Source organism: Mercenaria mercenaria, chromosome 1 (assembly GCF_021730395.1).
Source record: "Mercenaria mercenaria strain notata chromosome 1, MADL_Memer_1, whole genome shotgun sequence".
Classification (NCBI taxonomy): Eukaryota; Metazoa; Mollusca; class Bivalvia; order Venerida; family Veneridae; genus Mercenaria; species Mercenaria mercenaria.
In genome coordinates this window covers 108,535,434-108,558,381 of record NC_069361.1, presented here as the reverse complement: position 1 = coordinate 108,558,381, position 22,948 = coordinate 108,535,434, and the positions used below count along the sequence as shown (strand labels likewise).

General features: G+C 33.4%; 2 protein-coding genes across 3 annotated transcripts; both read left to right on the top strand.

Annotated features, from left to right (window-relative positions):
• LOC123563718 (uncharacterized) lies at positions 1 to 22,948 on the top strand. Of its 2 annotated transcripts, none has more exons than XM_053520219.1 (5): positions 1 to 125; positions 17,092 to 17,717; positions 19,046 to 19,200; positions 20,573 to 20,816; positions 21,475 to 22,948. In XM_053520219.1, the coding sequence occupies exons 3-5, from the start codon at positions 19,183 to 19,185 to the stop codon at positions 22,941 to 22,943; spliced, it is 1,731 nt and encodes a 576-aa protein (XP_053376194.1). In that variant the 5' UTR covers positions 1 to 125; positions 17,092 to 17,717; positions 19,046 to 19,182; the 3' UTR covers positions 22,944 to 22,948. The 2 variants fall into 2 exon arrangements, with proteins under 2 accessions (XP_053376194.1, XP_053376189.1); XM_053520214.1 differs by lacking the exon at positions 1 to 125 and adding an exon at positions 6,455 to 7,453.
• Positions 17,166 to 18,427, top strand: LOC128550137 (uncharacterized protein CXorf38 homolog). The gene is made up of 2 exons (XM_053528567.1): positions 17,166 to 17,717; positions 18,392 to 18,427. The coding sequence occupies exons 1-2, from the start codon at positions 17,166 to 17,168 to the stop codon at positions 18,425 to 18,427; spliced, it is 588 nt and encodes a 195-aa protein (XP_053384542.1).

The window sequence follows — 22,948 nt, the reverse complement described above, 5'->3', positions numbered from 1 at the left end:
TAACAATGGTCGCCATATTTGTGTTTTAATGGGATTCAAATATTATTTAATTTTAAACACATACACAAACAAAAATAAATAACAAAATGTAACAGGACAGGAGGGATAAAACATAATCAATAAAGGTGAACATTTTTTATATATATGTGTATTATATAAACTAAATTTAAAGAACAAATCGCTGATCACATTAACCAATTAATCATCGCGCTTTAACAGTAGAAAATCATAAGTTTTAGATATTTTAGTTTAGCGTTATACGTAGTAAAATAGTTTTCTCTCCTATCGATCGAGTTCTACTTTATGATTGAGGACAAATGACTAAACGATCAAAGCGTAACATACATTTTGTTGATAGGCATCGCAAGCAAAGAAATTACAGCTGTTATAATAAAGCAAACGCAAATGTGTATATTTACTTATATTTTAATTCCAGTTTGAATTTATTGACAAGTAAAATCATGCTGTTCAATAAAAACAGCCATGCCTTTCATTAATTGTTTTGCTTTTCTTTTATCTTTTGAAATACGTCTTTAATTTACTGATACAAGTGTAAACACCGGTAATTTAATGCTTTTTTGAAAGTGTATTCTTATGATATTTAATTATTTGTCTTATTTAAAAGAACAGCAGGAAATGTATATATAATAATAATATTGACACGTCATATAGGTAACAAGTAATGATCTAGTCTCTGCTATTATAGGATTTAGATACTCGTGTTGTACATGTATTTATTTATGAATATTATCGTAAGATCCGTTGCTAAGCTACAGACAAATATCTTATTAGAAATGAAGCCAACATGTATAGCTCAGTATGACCTCATTGTAATTATAGACTTAAACTGTAAGGGAGAGAGAGAGAGAGAGAGAGAGAGAGAGAGCAGCTGACTCGGAGTCGGTGGCATTATGAGGAATAATCAGCTATCTTTAAACTTAATTATTTATTATATATCATTGTCGAGTCACTACGGAATACACGATACATGTATTAAAAAAGTGAAAATTTGTTGAATAAAACTTGAAACTTATAAAGGGTAGCTATTATAGCGAGCTCGAAGAGCAGGCCCGAAGGGCCTGCTCGAGAATCGAGCTTTACGGTAACGCAAGTTTACTTTCACACTTGGTGATGGATTTGAAAAGTTTCGTCGGAAGTTTTAAAAAAGCGCACCCTAGCGGACTGGTGCTCACAGGAAGTACTTCTTTCCGGAGTGAATACAGAACTTCATTCAATTGCTAAAAATTATTCATCACTCAACATAACGAAAGAAAGATTTCCAGTTGTTTGAAAAAAAATATTATTTGCATTTAAAAGATCAAGCATCGGCCAGAAAATGGAAAAAAATGCCATTAATAAGGTAGCAGGGTACACTTTCGAATTTTGGCCCCCGTCAATATTTGTTATAAAGAGAACATCATGATTTTGGATGTCTGTAAATTAAGGTGAGAGATAATGATTATTAATTCTTTAGAAAATTTATACAGCCGATACATGTAAAATTCTGATGTCAGTTGGAAAACTAACTGCTGGTAGCTTTGTATGATCAATGAGACACCATTTCGCAGAAAAATTCAATTCACGGAAGGGTTCTGTGCTGGTTGATTGATACTCAGGAACATTTTCGTTATTTTCCGAAAAAACGAGCTGGATGGGCCCCCATTCCGTTATGTCCTGACGTTCAGTAAGGACTATTAAATTAAGAAATGCAATAAAATTGGACAGTAATCTTGCAGCGGGATCATTTTAGACTGTTCAAAAGGTGCAAAATTGATGATTTTGGCACGCTATTTTTCACGGATGATGTCAACCTTTCGCTTTGATAACTTTCTTTATTCTTGTATGAGAATCCTGATCTTGCCATTAATTAAAAGCACAAAAACATGCACGCAATTTATAAATAGCCACCAAATTTTGCTCATAGGGGAAGTGCATAATTGCGACTCGCTACATGTAAGACGTCCGTGCCAACATGTTCATTAAGTTGTAGCTTCTTTATCTTATGAAATCGCTTAATTAGATTACAATGTAAAAACCGTAATTTAATGCTGTTTTCAAAGTTATTCTTATCGATATTTAATCTTTTGTCATTTAAAACGTACCGACGGAAAGAATATAATATAGGTGATGACACATAATAAGTAAAAGTAATATACTACCCGCATAGATTTATATGTTTGTACATATTTAGTAGATATATCAAGTCTTGCTAAGTACAGACAATATCTTTATTAGTAATTAACCCACACAGATAGCATATATGACCCAGTAAGTTCGTCAATACTAGGGAGGTCGGAGGGGGGACCAGAAGTAGAGCACTATCGGTGGTGCATTGAGAATTTATATCTTTACTAATTATATTCTTATATCATTGCAATACGGAAAATACAGTTTAAAATGTGAAAATTGTTGAATAAAACTTGACTGTAACGGTTCTATTATCCTCGAAAGCGAGGCCGAGCCTTGTGAGAATTTTGGTAACAAGTGTCTTTCAATGGTGAGGTTGAAGTGTCGGAAGTTTAAAAAGTCACCTAGCATTACAGATCTTCTTTCCATGCAATCATTGAATCAAAATTATTATCACTATGAATGGCGAAAGAGACATGTAAAAAAGTTCAGATCATTAAAAGACACTCTGGCCAAAATGAAAAAATCATTAAGGTAGCAGGGTACACTTTCGAATTTTGGCCCCCGTCAATATTTGTTATAAAGAGAACATCATGATTTTGGATGTCTGTAAATTAAGGTGAGAGATAATGATTATTAATTCTTTAGAAAATTTATACAGCCGATACATGTAAAATTCTGATGTCAGTTGGAAAACTAACTGCTGGTAGCTTTGTATGATCAATGAGACACCATTTCGCGGAAAAATTCAATTCACGGAAGGGTTCTGTGCTGGTTGATTGATACTCAGGAACATTTTCGTTATTTTCCGAAAAAACGAGCTGGATGGGCCCCCATTCCGTTTATGTCCTGACGTTCAGTAAGGACTATTAAATTAAGAAATGCAATAAAATTGGACAGTAATCTTGCAGCGGGATCATTTTAGACTGTTCAAAAGGTGCAAAATTGATGATTTTGGCATGCTATTTTTCATGGATGATGTCAACCTTTCGCTTTGATAACTTTCTTTATTCTTGTATGAGAATCCTGATCTTGCCATTAATTAAAAGCACAAAACATGCACGCAATTTATAAAATAGCCACCCAAATTTTGCTCATAGGGGAAGTGCAATATTGCGACTCGCTACATGTAAGACCGTCCGTGCCCAACATTTTCGCATCTAAGTGTACCTTGCTACCTTAAACGCCAATAATGAAAAACTAACGGCGGTTTAATGACGTCACTCGGATAACGACCGGCTCACCAAAAATTTTAGACACTAAGATATATTCAGTGTTTCATCAGACAATTGGTAGAAATACACATGTAGATTTTTCAAGTTGGAATAGGCGTTCTCTCAGGATGTCGTGGACTGAATGAAATAGTGATTTTTTTGCAAAAAATGTTGCTTATATTTTTAGAAAAATAAATCACGAATTTTTGAAACGATTTGTAGGCTTTGTCTCGTAGTACGATTTATTTCTAATGTATTAGGGGGATGAAAACTCTCATGATCGGTAAAATTACGGTTATAAAGAATTAATTCAGCGTCCTTGCTTTTGTCATATACTGAAAATTTTTCGAGTCACTTTCGTTTGCCGTTTGTTATAAAAATCCCTGATTGGTTGTCTGTAATAGAAATCGAGCACCCCGAATCAGTTGCAAGCGTAGACTCGTAGAGACACGCGATAACACGAATTGTTATTGTACTTCTTTTTCGTTATGAAAACTGTACATGGCAACTGACAAACACTTTTAAAACAGTAAGGACGAATGCAGGGATACATTAGACTGTCAAGTTGCTGTGATGGATGCAAACATAATCAAACCATTGCTTAAAGCTTATGCTGTATGGAACGCTGAATGACTCACGCATTAGTTATCCCAAATTTTGCCCAAAGTATGCATATTCGCTCGCTAATGAGAGTGTACATTACATCTAATCTTCTACCCAACCGTTCGCATCTTCCGACCTATTCATCATGGGGCGGTGACAAAGTAACGTTGTTAAAGAATAGCTGATTATGTATATAATGTTTTTTCAAAAGAATTATAAAGTAAAAAATGAGGTTTGAGTTGCACTATAATGTAATAATCAGTAGTACGCCAAAGTTTCCTTTGCTTGCATACTTGAGAATATTTTCTTTTCGTCGGTTTATGTAAAATGATAAATCCCCCAATAGTCAGGACTCGTGCGCTAACATATTATTTTTCTTTTCGTATTGTAATGCAATGAAAAACTTTAAACTATAGACCTCAATTTATGCTGAGGTGTCCTCACTTCTAAGCATCACTGAATCAGTCACCTGGTCGTAAATTTCACGTATGATATTCGCGGATATAATTTCACCACGCATTCACTATACTGACGTTGGAAATTATAAATGTTTACATTAAAAAAAAAGCAGTTGTCACTTTAAATACATAACAAAGTTCACTTTTCAAATAAGCGGATATATTAAATCCACAATTAAATAGTTACGGTGAAGTGGTAAAACATAATACTGTAGAGAGCTTCCACTTAAGCTTCTTTACAACTGGGAACACAATCCGTTCTATATAGTGAATATAATGTTACATAGAAGTGTACTTACCGTTCCTTTAATCTTAATGCACAATTGTATATGCAGTACAAAGAACTACTAAGTTAACCATCTATATGTAATTGATGCCGTTTTAATTATCTGCCAGTTAAAGCAGTGCAAGAAGTAACCTATCTTGATAATATGTATTTTACATTTCATCTACATTGAATATTTTCGATTCTTAGATATTTTTCCCATACTTTGACGCATATGTATGGGTAGTTGAGATTGTTCTCTTTCCAGCAGTAGCCTTTTCAACATATTTCACCTTGTGAAATTCTGTGGGTTTTGACTTTTTAAAAAAAATCGTCTGTTTGTTGACAAATTTCACCATGAAAAATGTCCTACTTTCCCCAGCATTACCAACTTTTAGTAACATCGATCTATCGGGAAATCGATAAATTTGCCTATATAAACAAAAAAGGAAAAAATTACTTAAACTTCAATAGAAAAAGTTCTATTTGGAAATCAAAAATTCGATACCCCACAAATTAAAGTTTAATTTATTCCGGATATTATGAATATTTTTTTAAAAAAAAAATTTTTAATATTTGGTTGGTCCTTTTTGATTTTAAATAGACCCACCTCAGTTCATATAGACTCTGTAGGAAACGGGTAAAACAACTGACTTTTTCAAATATAACAGATAAAGGCATACAGACACTAAATAGCCTGAGCACCTATGAAAAAATGGTAGTCGCATAATGGCGGATTCAAATAGTTCTCAGTTTTTTTTGCTGTAAGAAGGATTTTTCCTTGAAATCATTGCTATATATTGGTTGAAATCATATTGCATGCCTATACTTGACATACTGGTAGCATTTGCATGTTGAAAAAAGACTCCAAACTGATTTAACATGTGAAATTTATTCATACACCCCTACCCTAAATTGTGATTGTCATTTCAGTGTAAAAATTACGGTGTGTCCGTTTGACCAGAAATATTTTTCTTGCATCAAACATGACCCCTACTTTTCTTTGGATATTTTTACAGTATAAATGTTGCTCTACAAAAAAATGTAAGTTAAAGAAATTTAAAATGGGTCTAGGTGTGTATTGCAGCATTGTGAAAACTTGTCATTTTATATAGAATATATAGTGGTGGCTATTTAGTGTGTTATAACCTATAGGCATACAGACACTAAATAGCCTGAGCACCTATGAAAAAATGGTAGTCGCATAATGGCGGATTCAAATAGTTCTCAGTTTTTTTTGCTGTAAGAAGGATTTTTCCTTGAAATCATTGCTATATATTGGTTGAAATCATATTGCATGCCTATACTTGACATACTGGTAGCATTTGCATGTTGAAAAAAGACTCCAATCTGATTTAACATGTGAAATTTATTCATACACCCCTACCCTAAATTGTGATTGTCATTTCAGTGTAAAAATTACGGTGTGTCCGTTTGACCAGAAATATTTTTCTTGCATCAAACATGACCCCTACTTTTCTTTGGATATTTTTACAGTATAAATGTTGCTCTACAAAAAAATGTAAGTTAAAGAAATTTAAAATGGGTCTAGGTGTGTATTGCAGCATTGTGAAAACTTGTCATTTTATATAGAATATATAGTGGTGGCTATTTAGTGTGTTATAACCTAAAATGAGATATTTTCCGCAAATAATCAAAAAATCGATACCCCTAAAAATGTAGAAAAATTATTCAGTTTTCGTTATGTGTAATTTGTTTTAAATTTAATAATGGTTTGTTTGATCCTTTTTGCATTTTAGTGTGTACAGTGAACATTTCTTCAAAATTCCGGCTTTTTCCGCCGTTATCCGTAAGTATTCGGAAGCTGTTACGGAAAATATTGTCGTCTGTTAGCCTGACTTTGTCGGTATAAATTGTTATAGCTCAAAGCCTATGAATTGTAGGCAACTTCACATTGACAAAAAAAGAACTGAGATTGTAATTCGACAAATTAAAACAAATTTATTGTTGAACTCAGAAACGCCGAAACCTAGATCCAAGTTTCCAAGTTAGTTTATTCAACAAATTCTTAGTTTGTATGTCGTTTAAAATAACGCTATGGAGGATTTAGTGTTCAGTTCGCATTAAATATACAAATGCTTTTAATTTTCATTGCAAAAAAATACTTAAAACAGCTAATTTTCGTGTGTTTCCGTAAAATATAGTCTGTCAGTAATTGAGTTTCAAAGCATCCTTAAGGAATATAGCGATGATTAATTTCCAGATACCTATATTATTTTTTTGCCGAACGATCTGGAAACTTTTTTATTGCCGCGGCGGTCCGGGTCCGATACCCGACGCGGTCATCTTTTTTTCTTCATATGGGATTTTGTAATAATTTTGAAACAAAAAAAATCATTTTCTATTATTCATAATATGACCAAACTTTAATTTGAAAGATAGCCTTGATGAACTGATAATTCTGCTTCTTTCCGAACCTCCTTTGTATATATTTATAGGTTACTAGCTTTGTATCGGGAAATATGCACGAGTTCTCAGCGGAAGGAGCGCAATATTCTTCCGCTGAAGAACGAGTGCATATTTCCTGATGCAAAGATAATAACCTTTTTATTACATACACATCTACACGTATAAATATAATGCAAATATCATACATTTGTTCAATAGCCTGAATAGGATTGACAATACTGGACTTAATAGAAAAAAAATAGTGCAAGAACAAACACTGAATTACGTCACGCACCCGATATGAAATTCAGGCGTCAGTGTATGGAAAAATATTGACGTTTCCGGTTACAGTGTAACTTAACGGGGAATAGAAACGAGTATGTAATAATATTCTGTATTCTTAAATTAATGCATATTTTTGGTACATTCTCTAATCATTCGTTTAAAAAATTGCGTTATCTATAATTATTTGTTTTAGTCCCAAGATTGCACACAATCACATTAAGCATAAAATAATTTAATTGTAACAAATATTTTAAAATTACCCTTTGACTTTTATTGTGTATTACAATATTGCCTAGGGGTAAACAATATCCGGTCAGTGTTTTTTTCAAACCGGGTCATAAAAAATAAGTCTTACCCCACTTACTACAAGTGATAGGTATTTTTATGGTTTTATGGTTTTTGCTTTGTAATATTATATATATTTCACTTTCTTCTGTCTTTATATAGTCTTTTCCCTTTCAGGATCTTTTTTATGATTTTTACCCTTATTTCATGAATCGTATGACAGTAGCAAAAATCAGTACAAATTTAGAATTCACATCATTAATAGAGTTGTTCCGTAAATATTTACTGAGTAAAGATCCTGGCCCAAATTTCACGAAAAAACTTCAGTTATTACTTAGTTAAGTCTGCTTTTCTAAAATTGAGATTTTGCTGAAGTTATTGTTATTTAATGTTTTCCTTTAACAATATATTTATAGTTAAAGTTTACTATGGTATTAGTATTTGTCAGCAGCACTTATTCAAGTCACGCAAATATGATATTTCTATTTAAGCACGATATAAGAAACTTAATCCTTACCATGCTAAATTATAATAATTAACTTGTCTATCTTTCAATTTGGAGAGTACTATTAATTATGAAACGGGGTGCATACCAAAAAGTTACTGGCTGAATGGCAGACAGTGCATATCATGATCAGTCTGCACGGATGTGCAGGCTGATCATAATCTACACTGATCGCAAAGGAAGAACCAATCGTGTCCAGCATGGTAATGGTTAAGTATTTTCTTTTAAAAGTATAAGTCTTATTTCTATACTTCTTTTTCTTTAAAGCGACTGGCCTCCAGATCGTTCGACAACAAAAATATACTTTTTAGACACTTGAAAAAAAAAGCTATATTTCTTATGAAGGCTTCAATACTTAATTACTGACATACTTTATGTTACGGAAATACATGAGAATTTGCTGTTTTTACTACCTTTTACGATGAAAATCGAAAAGCGTTAGTGATTTAGAATTTTGAAAATATTTTAGAAACAAAAGCTCATATTCTAATGTTCATAATATGTGAAAGAAAGCGCGTATAGAGGAAGTATATACGCTTTCTAAATATTTTAGATAACATATTCATATTTTTGAATATTTATTTTATTTACAGACAGTTTCATGTGCGTAAATATTTCTTTTCTGTACATAGATATATGTTAGCATGATGTTTCATGTATTAAAAAGAAAGTAAATTTAAGTTTAACGGTTTCTAAATATTTTAGGTAACATATTCATATTCTTAAATATTACTTTTATTTGACAATTAATAAAGTATTATATAAATTTTCGACTTGTTCCGATTTCACTTTAATATTATTAAAACATGATTCAAGTATATCGTTTAGCAAACCACCCCCCTGTAAATGCATCAGTTAATGACCAAAACTGTTAATTATCGATTCCCCCTTCCCGCCCCCACCCACCCCGTGTTACTACAACAACAACAATTAGTACGGAAATCAACGAATCCGTCCGGTAGCGCTGATATTGGATTATTGGTTTTATTGATTTTTATGATAGGTAGACCTGTCCCGCTTTATCGGTTCAGAGATGTTACTAAAAGTTGGTAATGGTTTTGTGGTTGCTAATCCATGTGGCAAGTATGCATGCTTTTTTCATGATTAGAGGTAAAAAGTGCATAGTTTGCATGAGGTTCTAGGTCAATAGTCACCTAAGCCTGTCATAAAGTCTTTGCGCAGTTGTCTCCATTTTTTCCAAATATTTCATCCGGGATCATTTTTTTCAGCTCAAATAACTCTTTTTCAGGAAATAATATTTTAATAATTTTTTCATTCCTTGTAGAGTTTAACGCCGTTTTTCAATGGTATTTCAGTCATGTAACGGCGAGATTAACCTACTAGTAAAGGCCATTTATGGCCAAAATGCCAAATAAAGGAAAAAACTCGCAAAGAATTGATTTTTTGTGTAAGTATTATACAAGATGTATGCAACAACATATAAAAAGTATGGAAAAGTATCATGATGCAAAATGTCTATTTTTGGGCTTAAAATGTTTAAAATGTTAATGAAACTGCGGATTTCTGGAATCGGCTAATAACAACTGATTTATGCATCTTACGAGGTACAACTTTGGCACTACATTAGATTACTGTATTGTGCAAAATGTAAACTAATTAGAAATTTAGAAGAAAACAAAATGGCGTCCTAAATCCAATATGGCCGCCATAAAAACGACATTTAAACCAGAATTGTAGCATACCTGTCAAGACACACGCATTGCGCGTGTGCCACACACATTTCGGCCTTAGATCAAGCTCACACACCTACTATTCAAGGTCACACGCATGTTAAAGAAATAAAGCAATCAATTGTTTTTTTCGTAGAAAATTATTGAATCAAACATGCAAGGTGACGTTGACACAGTGTTTTTATACCGTATAATACAGCTTTTACATTCACCGGTGCAACATGTTATTTCTACCGCATGAATAAACATCACAAAAAGTAAACATGGAGGGAGACTATTCAAAACCAGATCTATTGTGTGTTAAAAGTCTAAATTTTCTATGTGAGGGCGTTTCCGGCTTTTAAGGATCATCGCCCTCCAGACCCTCACGAGGGAAACCTTTCCTTCGAACTCCGATCACACTCGTGGCCTTTGTGGAGCCTTGACAGCCATGTTGTCGCCGATTTTATGTCAACTTGTCTCATATCATTGCTTATACATATAATAAGCTGGTTATTGTTAGTAACAGTATGTAGTTTACCTAAGATGGAAAACATACTGCCGGCAGATTCAATACGAGGAAACAGTGAAGTATACAGATAAAATTGCCAAGTCATTCGGCAGTAGAAGTTGTCGTAAAGCAGCGATAACTTCCCTATTTATTAACAAAATATATGAGTATGGGTACTTTTCTTTCTTAGTAATATCATTTCCCATATGATAATCATGGTTTTGAGGCAAAATTACATTAAAAGGTGTTTACAGTTAATTTTCGTTTTCATTAAACAGGAAAATGGCACGAAAAATATGGTAGATTCAAATAGTCCTCAGCCTTTTTCTTCCTGTTTTTTTTTGTTCTGTAGAGCTATTTTCCTTATATTTTGCAAATATTTTTCTGAAATGACATGAAAGATCTATGCTTTACATGTAGGTAGCATTTTCACAATGAAATAATAACATGACAGAATTTGTCATGGAAACTTATATCATACACCACCACTACAATCTGAGGTCTCATTTTCAGCTGATTTTGTGTTTTATGTTTGACCGAAAATTTATTTCTTGCATCAAACATAACCCCCGCTTTTCTTTTGATTTTTTTTTCAGCACTGATAATATTCATCAAGAAAATGTAATTAAGTTACAGACATTCTAAATTGATCCTGATGTGTGCTACAGCCATTGGAAATATGTCAATTATATATAGTATAAAGATGAACAGCTATTTAATGTATTATAACCTTATGAACGACTTGGGTTAATAACAGTCATAGCTGGATCTCAGCATCACACAATATGTTAAATACAATCGTATAGTAAACGAGAACCAACTATTTGTTAGATCAAGTACTCGTGTATTCAATGTAAAATATGTTCAAATTTGGACCAGTCAGAAACAAGTTCCATTAATAGCACCAGTCAAAGCACACCTCTGCTAGGGTATAGATAAGTAGATGAATTACAATGTAATTGAAGTCATTCTGTATCCCCACATCAATGATTCAACTTATAATTTATCCTAGTACCTTGAAAAAGAGCTGTTGCAGCTATACTGTTAGGGCAGATAAATTATATAAAAAAGGACATTTGAGACTAAAAAAGAGTTGCAGTATTGTAACTGGGTTTTGAGTGTAAAGACCAGCACATAGAAATTAAACCTTTACGGGACAGACAATAGCAAATACAGGCTGGTCATCAGAAATCTGAGACAGAGACGTTTGGTTTGGTAATCTTCTGAATCAGTAAGAGAACGAGGTTCAACGTTATCGGCGGAGTACAGTCAAGACATTGGGGGTCATTTTAATGCTGTATTTTATAGCATATAAGGGCTGAGCATCCAGGAGTTAGGGCAATCATATTGAGTTGCAGCTTCGTGTAAGAGAACACCGGCTGAACATCTATGCGAAAGGACACTTGTATGTTGTCGATTCAAAGACATTGGCTGACAGGAACGTCAAAAAAGTCAAACACAGTATTCCCAGCCTATAGGCGTTTGAGCTGATTATCATTAGTTGAAGGTTGTTAGTTTGAAACATTGAGTGATTCGCCTGATCCCTGAAGCCATTACCTTCATGAATCATTTAGGCGAGGTAGCCAGAGAAAAAAATATTTATACGGTACTGTATATGGTCTCACCAGCTCTACGTTTTAACATAGGACAGTCACCATAGCGATTGGACACATTACACTGTTCTAGATACTAAAGGCGTAAGCATTTTCCTGTGTCATATAACTCGTATCCTGATATTTACATATGCTATGTGGAAGTGTTGTTATGATCTAGATTTCTATGCTATTGCGAATCATACTTTAGTAAAATGTATTCAATTAATGTTTTTGTTAAAGGTTATGACACACTTAATAGCTTTTCTTTTTTTATTCTTTATAAAATTCACATATTCCCAATGACTGTAGCGCACATCAGGACCTATTCTAAATGTCTGTAACTTATATTTTCTTGCAGAATATTGTCAGTACTGAATAAAATGAAAAGGAAAGCAGGGGTCAGGCTTGATGCAGAAAAAATATTTTTAGTCAAACACACAAACTGCAAAATTAGCTAAACAATGAGATCCCTATAGTGGTAGTGTATGATCTGTCAACATGACACATTCTGTAGTGTTATTATTTTATTATGAAAATGCTACCTACATGTCAGGCATAGATCTATCATTTGATTTCAGCAAATATTGCAAAGAACATAAGGAAAATAGCTCTAAAGAGCAAAAAAAATGAGGACTATGTGAATCCGCCATTGTGCGACTACGATTTATTGACCATTTTCCTATTAAGTGTCTGTATGCCTATAAGAAAAACTTTTTTCTCTAAGATTGTGCCAGTTTCATTTGAAATGTACAAACAACCTAAATACAAGGTTTTAGTTTATACCAACAATTTCTAAGGTTTTATGGCAATTCAGTTATAACTCTAGCCTACTTTTGCCCTGTTTTGTCATTTTCTACTGTGATCTGCTACAATATCAGGGCAAATTACACATTTAAACTGTAAAATATGTCCAACTGTACCTCTAACAACTACAAATTAGCAATCGTTAGGATACCAAAATGCAGTTTTGAGAAAAAGTACTGTGCATACACACAAATACATTGAAAATGTGGTCTTTTTGTGTTTATCAATATTTTATGCAAAACTCAATAAATTTGCCATCTTCTATCAATTTCTAATCAAAGTAGACCTTTCCCATCCTGATCTTGCAAGATTTCAATTTTTACCAATGTACCCTTGTATGTTACAGCACATTAAATAGCTGTTCTTCGTTATTCTATATAAAATTGTCATATTTCCAATGGCTGTAGCTCACATTAGGACCTACTTTAAGTGTCTTTATGTTACATTCTCTTGATGAATATTGTCAGTGCTGAATAAAAATCAGAAAAATGGGGGTCTTGTTTGATGCAAGAAAAATATTTTCAGTCAAACCATTTTTAGGGGCATTTTCTTATTCGGGGTCTGTATTGTCTAAATGACCCTGTGGCGGCCATCTTGGAATTGAGAAGCCATCTTGAATTTGTTTAAGACTGAAGTTTGTGTGTTTTGAAATAAAATGTGTGTATCTTCTATGATGCTGGTCATTTTTCACACTATCTGAACTTTGTGACATACTTAAACGGTTTTCTTGTGAAATGAGATTTTAATGGCGGCCATCTTGGATTTTGGCGGCCATATTGGATTTTTTTAAAATAGTCATGAGCTTAATATTTTTCTGTTATGATTGTCTACTACCATGCAAAATTTTGCTTTCTTAATAAAAATATTGACATCATTGTGGGCCGATTCCAGAAATTCACAATTTCAATTATATTTTTAAACTTTTTACCCCAAAAAATGCATTTTGCACCATGATAACATTCTATACTTTTAGTATGCTGTTACATACATATTGTATAATGCTTTCACCAAAAATAAATTCTTTGCCAGTTTTTTCCCCTTTTTTCATAAATGGCCTTTACTATACTCAGTGTTCCTGGATTCTGTACCAGTACAAACCTGTTCTCCGCAAGTAACTGCCAACTTCCCCACATGAATCAGATGGAAGACTAATAATTTCAGACACAATGTCGTTTAATAGTCACTGAGAACATACGCCCCGCCCGAGGATCAAACTCACGACCCCGCGATCCGTAGACCAACGCTCTACCTACTGAGCTATGCGGGCGGGCAGAGTAACTTCAATATTTATTTCAACAAATGAATAAATCCCACAATATTGGGAAACATTAGCAGCATAATAAAATTCATGATGGAACACGGCTACATTACAATTACAGATTACAATAAAATGTTACTGGTTGAAGATGCAGATGGGAATATCCTTTTCGATGGTAACTTGCTTAGTTACCCCGAAAATAGTTACCCGAGAGCCGGATATTCCCATCTGGATTTGCGAGTGGTAGATTATTTTGCTTGCATAGAGCTTCCTTTTTTAACACATTATGAAATAAATAAAGCGAAACGAAATACATTTTTGTAGCATTCTTATAAAAGCGTATTTTAAAAAAGCGCGGGAAATGAACGTCCCTAAAGAGGAATTAAGTCAGGTAAGTTTAGGTGTACTTTTATCATTTGTAGCGTACCGTTATAAGGAACAAGAGCAACTCATCACCATTGCGCAAAAAGTCAATGTCCTTCTTTAAGTCAAATGGAGTTATCTACTTTTTGCACTGAGGTATCGAACTGTCATACAGCATTTGATTTTTGTTGAATTTAACAAAACTATATAGATATAATCAATGCACGAGTCTTAGTCATCAATAACAGCATGCGAGCTATCTGGCTTTTCATAAGGATCTTACCGGACAGGAGATTCCCAACGCGAGGTACATTGGGAAATGGAAACTGAGCGCTAGCTAGGTTTCTTAGTCATGCTGTCCTGGGGGTTGAGAAAACACCTGTCTGACCCAGGCAGGCATGTAAGATTATTTTCATTGTCTTCCATTGCAAACATTTCCAAGATATAGTAAATAATAAAATCGCGCATGTAGTTAATGACATCATAATTATGACGTTAGGACGTCACAATGTGAGCGTGTAGCTGGTTTTTACTACCGGAATATCCTTGTCTTTCCTCGCTTCATGATCTCCTACCCATATAGCATTGTCTTTCCCAATTTATAGTGTCATGTATGAGGGTTAGACAAGGTATTTGTTATTTCTGCTTTGAGCACTATGTAGCCTACTGTGAGTTAAGTTTAGACCTCGCTTTGTTTCAACAGTGTAAAATACTAGATTATCTAATTTAACTGTCTTTTACAAAATGAAATATACAGAAAATAATTCTAACAACTTTAAAAAATCAGATATAATTGTGAAAAAACACTATGTCAAATAAGGCCAAATTGTCACTGTAATATTATAACTGTATTGTATGAAAGAATTTTATTAAATTCATAGTGCGGAGACGAGGGGCGGTGCCATGGTAGGTCAATAGGTTGTTGTGGTCATTAACATAAATTATTGATAAATTCAAAGTCAGAATACATCCGATGATGAAATATCTGTAATTGACATTATATTGCTGTCTTACCTGTCCGCGCGTCAACCGTTGTTTACCGCAGAATATATAAAGCTACCATATCTAGCCATGTAAGAATATGACTTTTATCAACAGTCTGAATATTACTCTTATAAATAATATGAATAAAATGAATATTTATCATTATTATACCTTACTTTTGTCTACAATGATAAAATCCCAATACCCGAGAAAGAGATATTTTCGACTATCAAAAACATTTTAAACCTTTTTCACACGTGACCAAGCGAAATTGACTGTCAGGTCATGTGACCGCGCTGATATTTTGAATGTCATATAAGGGCAAAAAACTTGCTTCAGTTTTCTAGCCAAATCATGAAATGATTGCCTCCGTTGTACACATATTTGTGACGTCACTATTCAATGTGATATTTTGTTCAACTTGTTAAACGTGTTGATGAAGATGTTGAAAATGTGAAACTGTTGAATTAAATGAATTAAAAACATTTTTAAACTTTTTAAAATTATGTACTTAGTTTTGTTCGGTATAATAAAATAAATACCATATGGCAGCGTGTGTGACATTGATATTGTCAACCCTCGAAACAGAATGTCACCACTCGGCTTTCGCTTTGGGTGACATTCTGCCCTCGGATTGATAATATCAATTTGATAATATCAATGTCACATACGCTGTCATACGATATTTATATAGTATAAGTCTCTTGTCTCCCTCTTACCATGTACTACAATACGACCACGTACTAATATAAGTTTTACTCCATTGAATGATCATTTTACAATATGGATATTGCATGACTAGGCAAAATGACATCTCGAACTTCTGAATTATTGAATTCGGCTGGAGAATTTGAAGATTTTAAAATTATATACATGTAGTTTGGTAGCATTATGTATCAGTTTAGCTAAAGATGCTTACTATTTACATGCATCAGTTTAATGCATTTTAAATAAAATAGACATTCATAGTTGCGCTGATATCTCGTACTGAAAAATATGAAATACTATAAACTAGTCAAGTTTACCACAGTATGTCAAAATATTAGGGATACTGGTCGATAAAGTGCAAAACAACGAAAAAGATATCTGGGTAACACTAACTGGACGTGTAGGTTTAGTTCATATAAAATTAGTTTCGGTCGATTACAAAAAAGCAACTCAACCTAACTGAATATAAAATATTAATAGTACCCGTTTTTAATAAGTTGGAGTATGAAGTATATTTGTTTAGTGTAATCATGATTAAATTGGTTATGAGAAATATCGTGAACAAAGCTCACTAAATTTTAAGAAATGGTGCATTTTAAACAGATACATTATTTTTCAAACTGATACAAATTTAATATTTCTAATTTTGATTTTATGACAGAAAGTTACGTATAATTATTTTGAATAACCCTCGTTTTCGCAATTTTTACCCTATTAGCACAGGAAAGCAGCATCTCAACGGCATTTCGATCACAGAAGGTTTCCACACTCACACTTCCCAAGTGCTGTGCGGATTGTAAATTAAATAGAAAAGAAACATTGGCAATAACATTCTTTCGTTGTGAGATTTGTTTTTTTGGATAAGTGTACTTGTCCTTTGTAAAAGAATATAAAAATATAATTTTTCAAAATTTCCAGTAGTAAAATTCCATTGGAGTTACATGACCTCTTTTATCGTTTTCCCTTAGTAAACATAGGGCGTAAATGTATGTTTAATATTGTTGTAAATCTTTATTAAAAAAAAATCTTCATTTCTTTACTTTGTAGACGTGGGCTGTACTACGGATGGCTAAAAAGCTAAGAGATTTTACGGCATGGATTAATCACACACTTCCAAAATAATGGCAGAACGTAAAGACAGTAGTGAGTCAAAAATCTCGGAAACAAAATTTCACAACTGGATAAAATCTGGCCTAGCTCTCATGCACACAAGAAATGGAATTCAACCGTTTGTAATTGATGAAATCACTGCTTTCCAACAGACAATGTACAGCGGCATTTTGACATTATTAGGTATAGACACAGACTCCAAATGTTCAGCATGTACTACAAACGCTATCATCTGTGATAAGGTATTCGAAAAGTGCAGGCGTAGATCGTGCACCTCGTTTCATAGAGAATGTCCAGAAAGAGGACTATGTACGAAAGTGAAGGAGAAAATAATCAAAGCACACAGATATCATGGAACCTCATGGATGAATACTGACGCTAAGCTATGGTGCAGTGATCCTTGGCAAATTGCCAAGTGCTACATGCCGAGGGAAGGATATAGCACACAGATGTCAGCAGATGAAACCGACTTTAATGGAATTGTTAACATCATATTGAATAACGAAAACTTCGCGCAGAAACTTTCTGCAAAGCTTACAGATAGTGAAAATATATTCCGTAAGGTAATGATATATCTAAGATGATTTAGTTCGTTTTTCATGTTTTAGTACATTCATATTTAAGAAAGCAGTACTTTTCTTATTTTATTTCACCCTTTATATTACTGTAGAATGTCCTTAAGTGTGATTGGCATGGGACTCTGTTATTCTGCTTCTTTCACTGTAGTTAAGTGTAATAGGGAAAACCGGATTAGTCAACAGGTTTCCCCGACGAAATATAATGTCTAAGAATAGCACAGTGGGGTTCATAAATATAGAACATTGCTTGGTTCGGTATAACTGTGTAAAATATTAGTTAAAGAAAAAACAATCACTTCCTTTTTACCATCCGAATTTTTACTGTTCGCCAACTTATTTTCAGTTGACGTTCAATGTTTGCTGTAATAATGTTTAGTGCTTCTTGATAACGTGCACTGACGTATGTTATTAAAAAATATCAAAACAGACGACAATAACAAAAGAACAATGAGATTTGTCTCTATATGAAAAGCATCCTCAATGAAAGGCAGGATTCAGATACGAAAAAGAATTAGATCTACTTATGACCGTTTTCTTAATATATTTATCAAATATATTAAGTTACATTTTTAATTAAATGCTTTTTTGTCTATCAAATATTTCTACTATTTCGCCTAAAAAGGAGCATTGATATAATAAAATAATTATTGACATTCCAGCCATTGAATATGATGTATGTAAATGGAAAGTCTTAGTTAACAAACAAAAGATCTTTGTACAGCTTGAGCAAATTAGTTACGAAAAATTGTTTTCGGAATATCGTGTACATATACTATATTTTCAAGCACCGGACACTAATTAGCCTGAAAAAAACGGCCTTGTCAGGATTCTATTTACTCAACCAGACAAGTTTAGAAATAACTTTTTATAATATTTTAGTACACGAATGCATTTTCACTCTTGATGATAAACGTATCACATTCTGTATCACAAATCTTCGGTTAGTCTTAATTTAAGTACTTAACAGTATACGTTTTTTACTTAATTCCCTCACCCCTCCCCAGTTAGTTAAAACGTAAATACTGTCCCTTGCAATAGACTCAAATAGACGCAAATGAAACGTATATTTTTGCCCCCCGCCCCTCCCCCACCACACACACACACACACACACACACGCACACACACACACATATTACCAAAGGTTAAATGTCATTTTCATCAGTTTATTAATAATCTTTTCATAGGTTTTCTAGTTAGCAGGTTATTGATGACGTTAGAATAATAAATATAGGTAATTGAAATCTGACACTTTCATTAATGGCAAACATAATTTCTACGCACGATAGTCAGTTTCATTTGTATCTTTCTATAGGCTCGAGCTGTTTCTAAATTTGTCAGACATTCAGCATTGTTTGAAGCGACGACGATGAATTTCAAACCAGTCTCGACGTGTTGACAAAAGTTCTTCAAGAAAAAGAGATTGCACAGTACCAAGACGCCCAAGATGCAATGCAAAAGTTGTCAGAGGTAAATCTTAATAAAACAGCTTTGCATCTAAATGCTGATAAAGTGTGCGGAGAGTATGAATTAAACAAATAACAAACGCACATCACTTTGGTTCTTTCATGGGGAGTCTTTTTTTCTTCTTTTTTTTCGAAGAAAAAAATGGACACAGCCGTCTTGGTCATTTCATGTTTTCTTTTTCTAAATAAAAGACCACATGTCTTTACTACGGTATACGAGTAAGTGCTAAGTGGGTGTCATTAATCAAATCAAACATTTTTATATACTAAATAAAAAATAAATAACAATCACACGTCACATATTCGAAATCACCTTTTCATTTTACCGACACCGCCGCTGTATGCACATTGTTTTACTATGAATAATGCCTTTTTTCCTATTATCATACCATACATTTGCATGTCCCAATATTAAAAGTATATTGGAATAACATGGGCTGTAGCGAACTCCATAAATTCATTTTCAGAAGTTTTATACAGGGCTTTTACATAAAGACTGGGTAGACATTGTATCAGAAATCTTTGAATCATAATACACTGTGTAAAAACATAGCGTGACTGTTGATATATCTCAACGTCACAAAAAGCCCAGTACATTCTTAAATATTAATTTGATCATGTTTAAGAATGTTGTTGAAGGTCATTTGAAAGTTAAGACATGTAATTTAGTTACCTATTAGGCCGTTGAAAAATATGTTAATTATACAGAAAGACCACGTCTCAATGTGAATTGGTTGTTATATTAAATACTTGTATAGCGTATGACTTTGTACCGGTGTCATACTCGCAGGATTTAATTTGGTGTAATTATTTGATCTCTTTAGGATTTTATTCGCTACAACTTAATGAATAATTTGATACATTTAAGTACAATTAGATATTATTATATTTCACCAATTTTTGACGTGGTATTATAATATTGTTATAGAAATTTGCCTGTTTAAAATCGGAATGTAGGCTAAGCTCAGGCGGCGTATGATTTTAATATTTCAAATATTCAGGATAATGATAAAATAAACAATCAAATAGGAGGAATGAAATAAATTGCAAAAATTTTACTTTGTTATGTAGATACAAAAAAGATTGGTAAATTTTAATGCACGTTAAATCAGCTAATCATAAGAATTAGTCTGTTTTACAAATAATGTTCGATATTGGTCGCTCTATGTTCATAACGGCTATTACGAAAATATTTGTTTGTCCAGGGGAGTTCGCTATAACCGCTATAACTAGAGTTTACTTATCAAACAATCATGTCCACGGACCATAGTTCAAATGCATAGGGTTACAGAACGATTTAGGGAAAACATCGGTCTCTCTTTTTATAATATACAAAAATATCTAGAATGAATATGAAAAAAATGTATTTTCTACAGCTGAGGACAGCCAAATGGTCAATCTTCACTTCAAAGGATGATAAATTTGCAGTTATAAAAACTGCATTTACTTCTGAAAAGGTGACACCACAGACAGAGCAAGAGAAAGAAAAAGTGGAAATGTTAAAGATTGCAATTAAAGTCATAGAAGCAAATACGAGTTCAGATGTACAGTCAGTAATTTGGCAGCTGCAGAGCTCTTTTGACAAATATGAAGATCAGAAACAAAAAAGGAAACGAAAAGGTATTTACGATATATTATCAAAATGGTATTCTCAATTTCATCAACTGGTAATTTGTGAGAGTGACTAATCGAAAGCTGGCTTTCAAAACCTATATTGGCCCCCATAAGGCCGCAACCATCTTTGATAAAAAAAGAGCTCAGGATCAGTCTTTCTGATAGCATAAATGAGTTTAATAATTAAGTCACTGGTCTTGATAAGTTCGGCATTCCGTAATTAGAGAACTGTTCAACTCATCATCTTCAAACTTCATGGGCTTCTTGTTCTTAGATAGATCCAATTTGGTGTAAGTAGGTGAAAGGTGAAGATCAGTGGGGAGCATAAATCATGTACTTAAGAAACGTCTGACATTCGGTGGAATCACTGACATTTTCCACCTTTTTCGCCTAGCTTTGTATTTGATTTATTCTAATTTATTTTAGGTCCATTGTGAAACATGTTATTTCAACTTAGATTAATTACTATCGCTACCTCATTCCTGATGCTACTTCAATAATAATTCTTTATACATCTGTCACACCGGCATGATCCAGAAAGCTAAATAATAGTAAGTTAAACATCCTTTATCATACAGAGTTGCTTAAACAATAAGATATGTTGCTGCTATAATAAGTTATTGTTTTATAGTTCTCTAATTTGTAGTGTCGTTTCCTTTGGCAGATATATGTAGAAGACTCATAAAGTCATATCAGCTTGAATGTTCAACGCTGCCGATCTCTGCTCTGTTCGAAGAAGAGGATGCCCCTCTGCTGCACTTTTATGTGCAGCCTATGATGCAGCAAGTAGAATACCATAAAGTTCGAAAGCAATATAAGACTGTAAAATCGTATAATGATATATTTCACAAAGATGGCCAACTTTGCAAAAAGATCTACATCACCGGAAATGCTGGTACTGGAAAAACAGCCATTTGTCAAAAGATGGTTCTCTGTTGGTGCCATGCACAATCGGCAGGAAAAACAGATGAAAATTTCTCAGAGGAGGATATTAATACAATGAAGTTGTTTAATTATGTTTTCTTTGTATCCCTTAGAGATACAGAAATGTGTCATGTAGAAACTATGATACAGCAACAGCTCCTGTCTACTGATAAAGCAGAGTTAATTGACCAGATCCTCGAAGACGAAAAATGTCTGATTATTCTCGATGGCTTAGATGAATGGTCTCATCCAAAATCAGCCACATTTTGTCCAATTGATAAGAAAATTCCACACAGAAAAACACGTGACAGCTGCATTTATTTAACCACATCTAGACCATGGAAGCTAGAGTCGAACAGATTGATTACAAGACAAATAGATCAACAAATTGAATTGAAAGGACTAGACAAGAGAGCGTCAGATAAATTGATTGCATTTGTTGTTGATCATCTTAACAAAAAGTACTTGAAAGATAGAACACCAAGGGAGTTTCAAGAGGCTATCGAGAAGAAGAAACAGGTTACAGGTGTTTCAGAAATACCAGTCATAAAGATACAGTTAATAAGTCTGTGGTTTCAGAAGACTGATCTAAGTACACATTTTTCCAGATGTGAGATATATGCTGATACTGTAGAGATGCTTTTGTCAAGAGCTATTGAAAGAGAAGGAAGCCAAGCAGTAGCTAGCCGAAATAGTGAATCAGTCAAGCAAATAAATACAAAAACGTTTGAACAGGAAGCACCGAATACTATTTCAAGGTTAACTTTGTTAACAGAGTTTTGCGACCTTCTTTATAAGATTGGTCATCTGGCTTTTGACATGCTCTTTAGTACACCTGATGGGGAATCATCACTTGTCTTTAAAAGAAACTTTGGCAAGAACTATAACCTGTCCGATATCGAAATTGACTTTTTACTGTTTGTAGGAATCTTGTCGAAGAACAAAGTCATTGGACCGCAACACGACCGATTGATTAAGCTGACGTTTCTCCACAAGAGCTACCAGGAGTTCTTTGCGGCACTGTATATATCAATGAACAAAGACATTGAACGTATCGAAAAATGTATATTTTCTAAATGTAATTCACTAGCTGAATTCCTTAGATATGAACAGATGTTTGTTTTCCTTTCGGGTATGAATGTTAAAGTAATGGAGGCCATTTCGGATGATGTTTGTAACATGGTGTCTGCCGATAAAGATGGAAATTAATCATA

Excerpts from the sequence above, each read along its gene's own strand:
- LOC128550137 (XM_053528567.1), top strand. The coding sequence starts at position 17,166 with ATGGCAGAACGTAAAGACAGTAGTGAGTCAAAAATCTCGGAAACAAAA. Across the intron at positions 17,718-18,391 it reads GTGAAAATATATTCCGTAAG|CCATTGAATATGATGTATGT; the intron begins GTAATGATATAT and ends TTGACATTCCAG.
- LOC123563718 (XM_053520219.1), top strand. Across the intron at positions 20,817-21,474 it reads ACAAAAAAGGAAACGAAAAG|ATATATGTAGAAGACTCATA; the intron begins GTATTTACGATA and ends TTCCTTTGGCAG.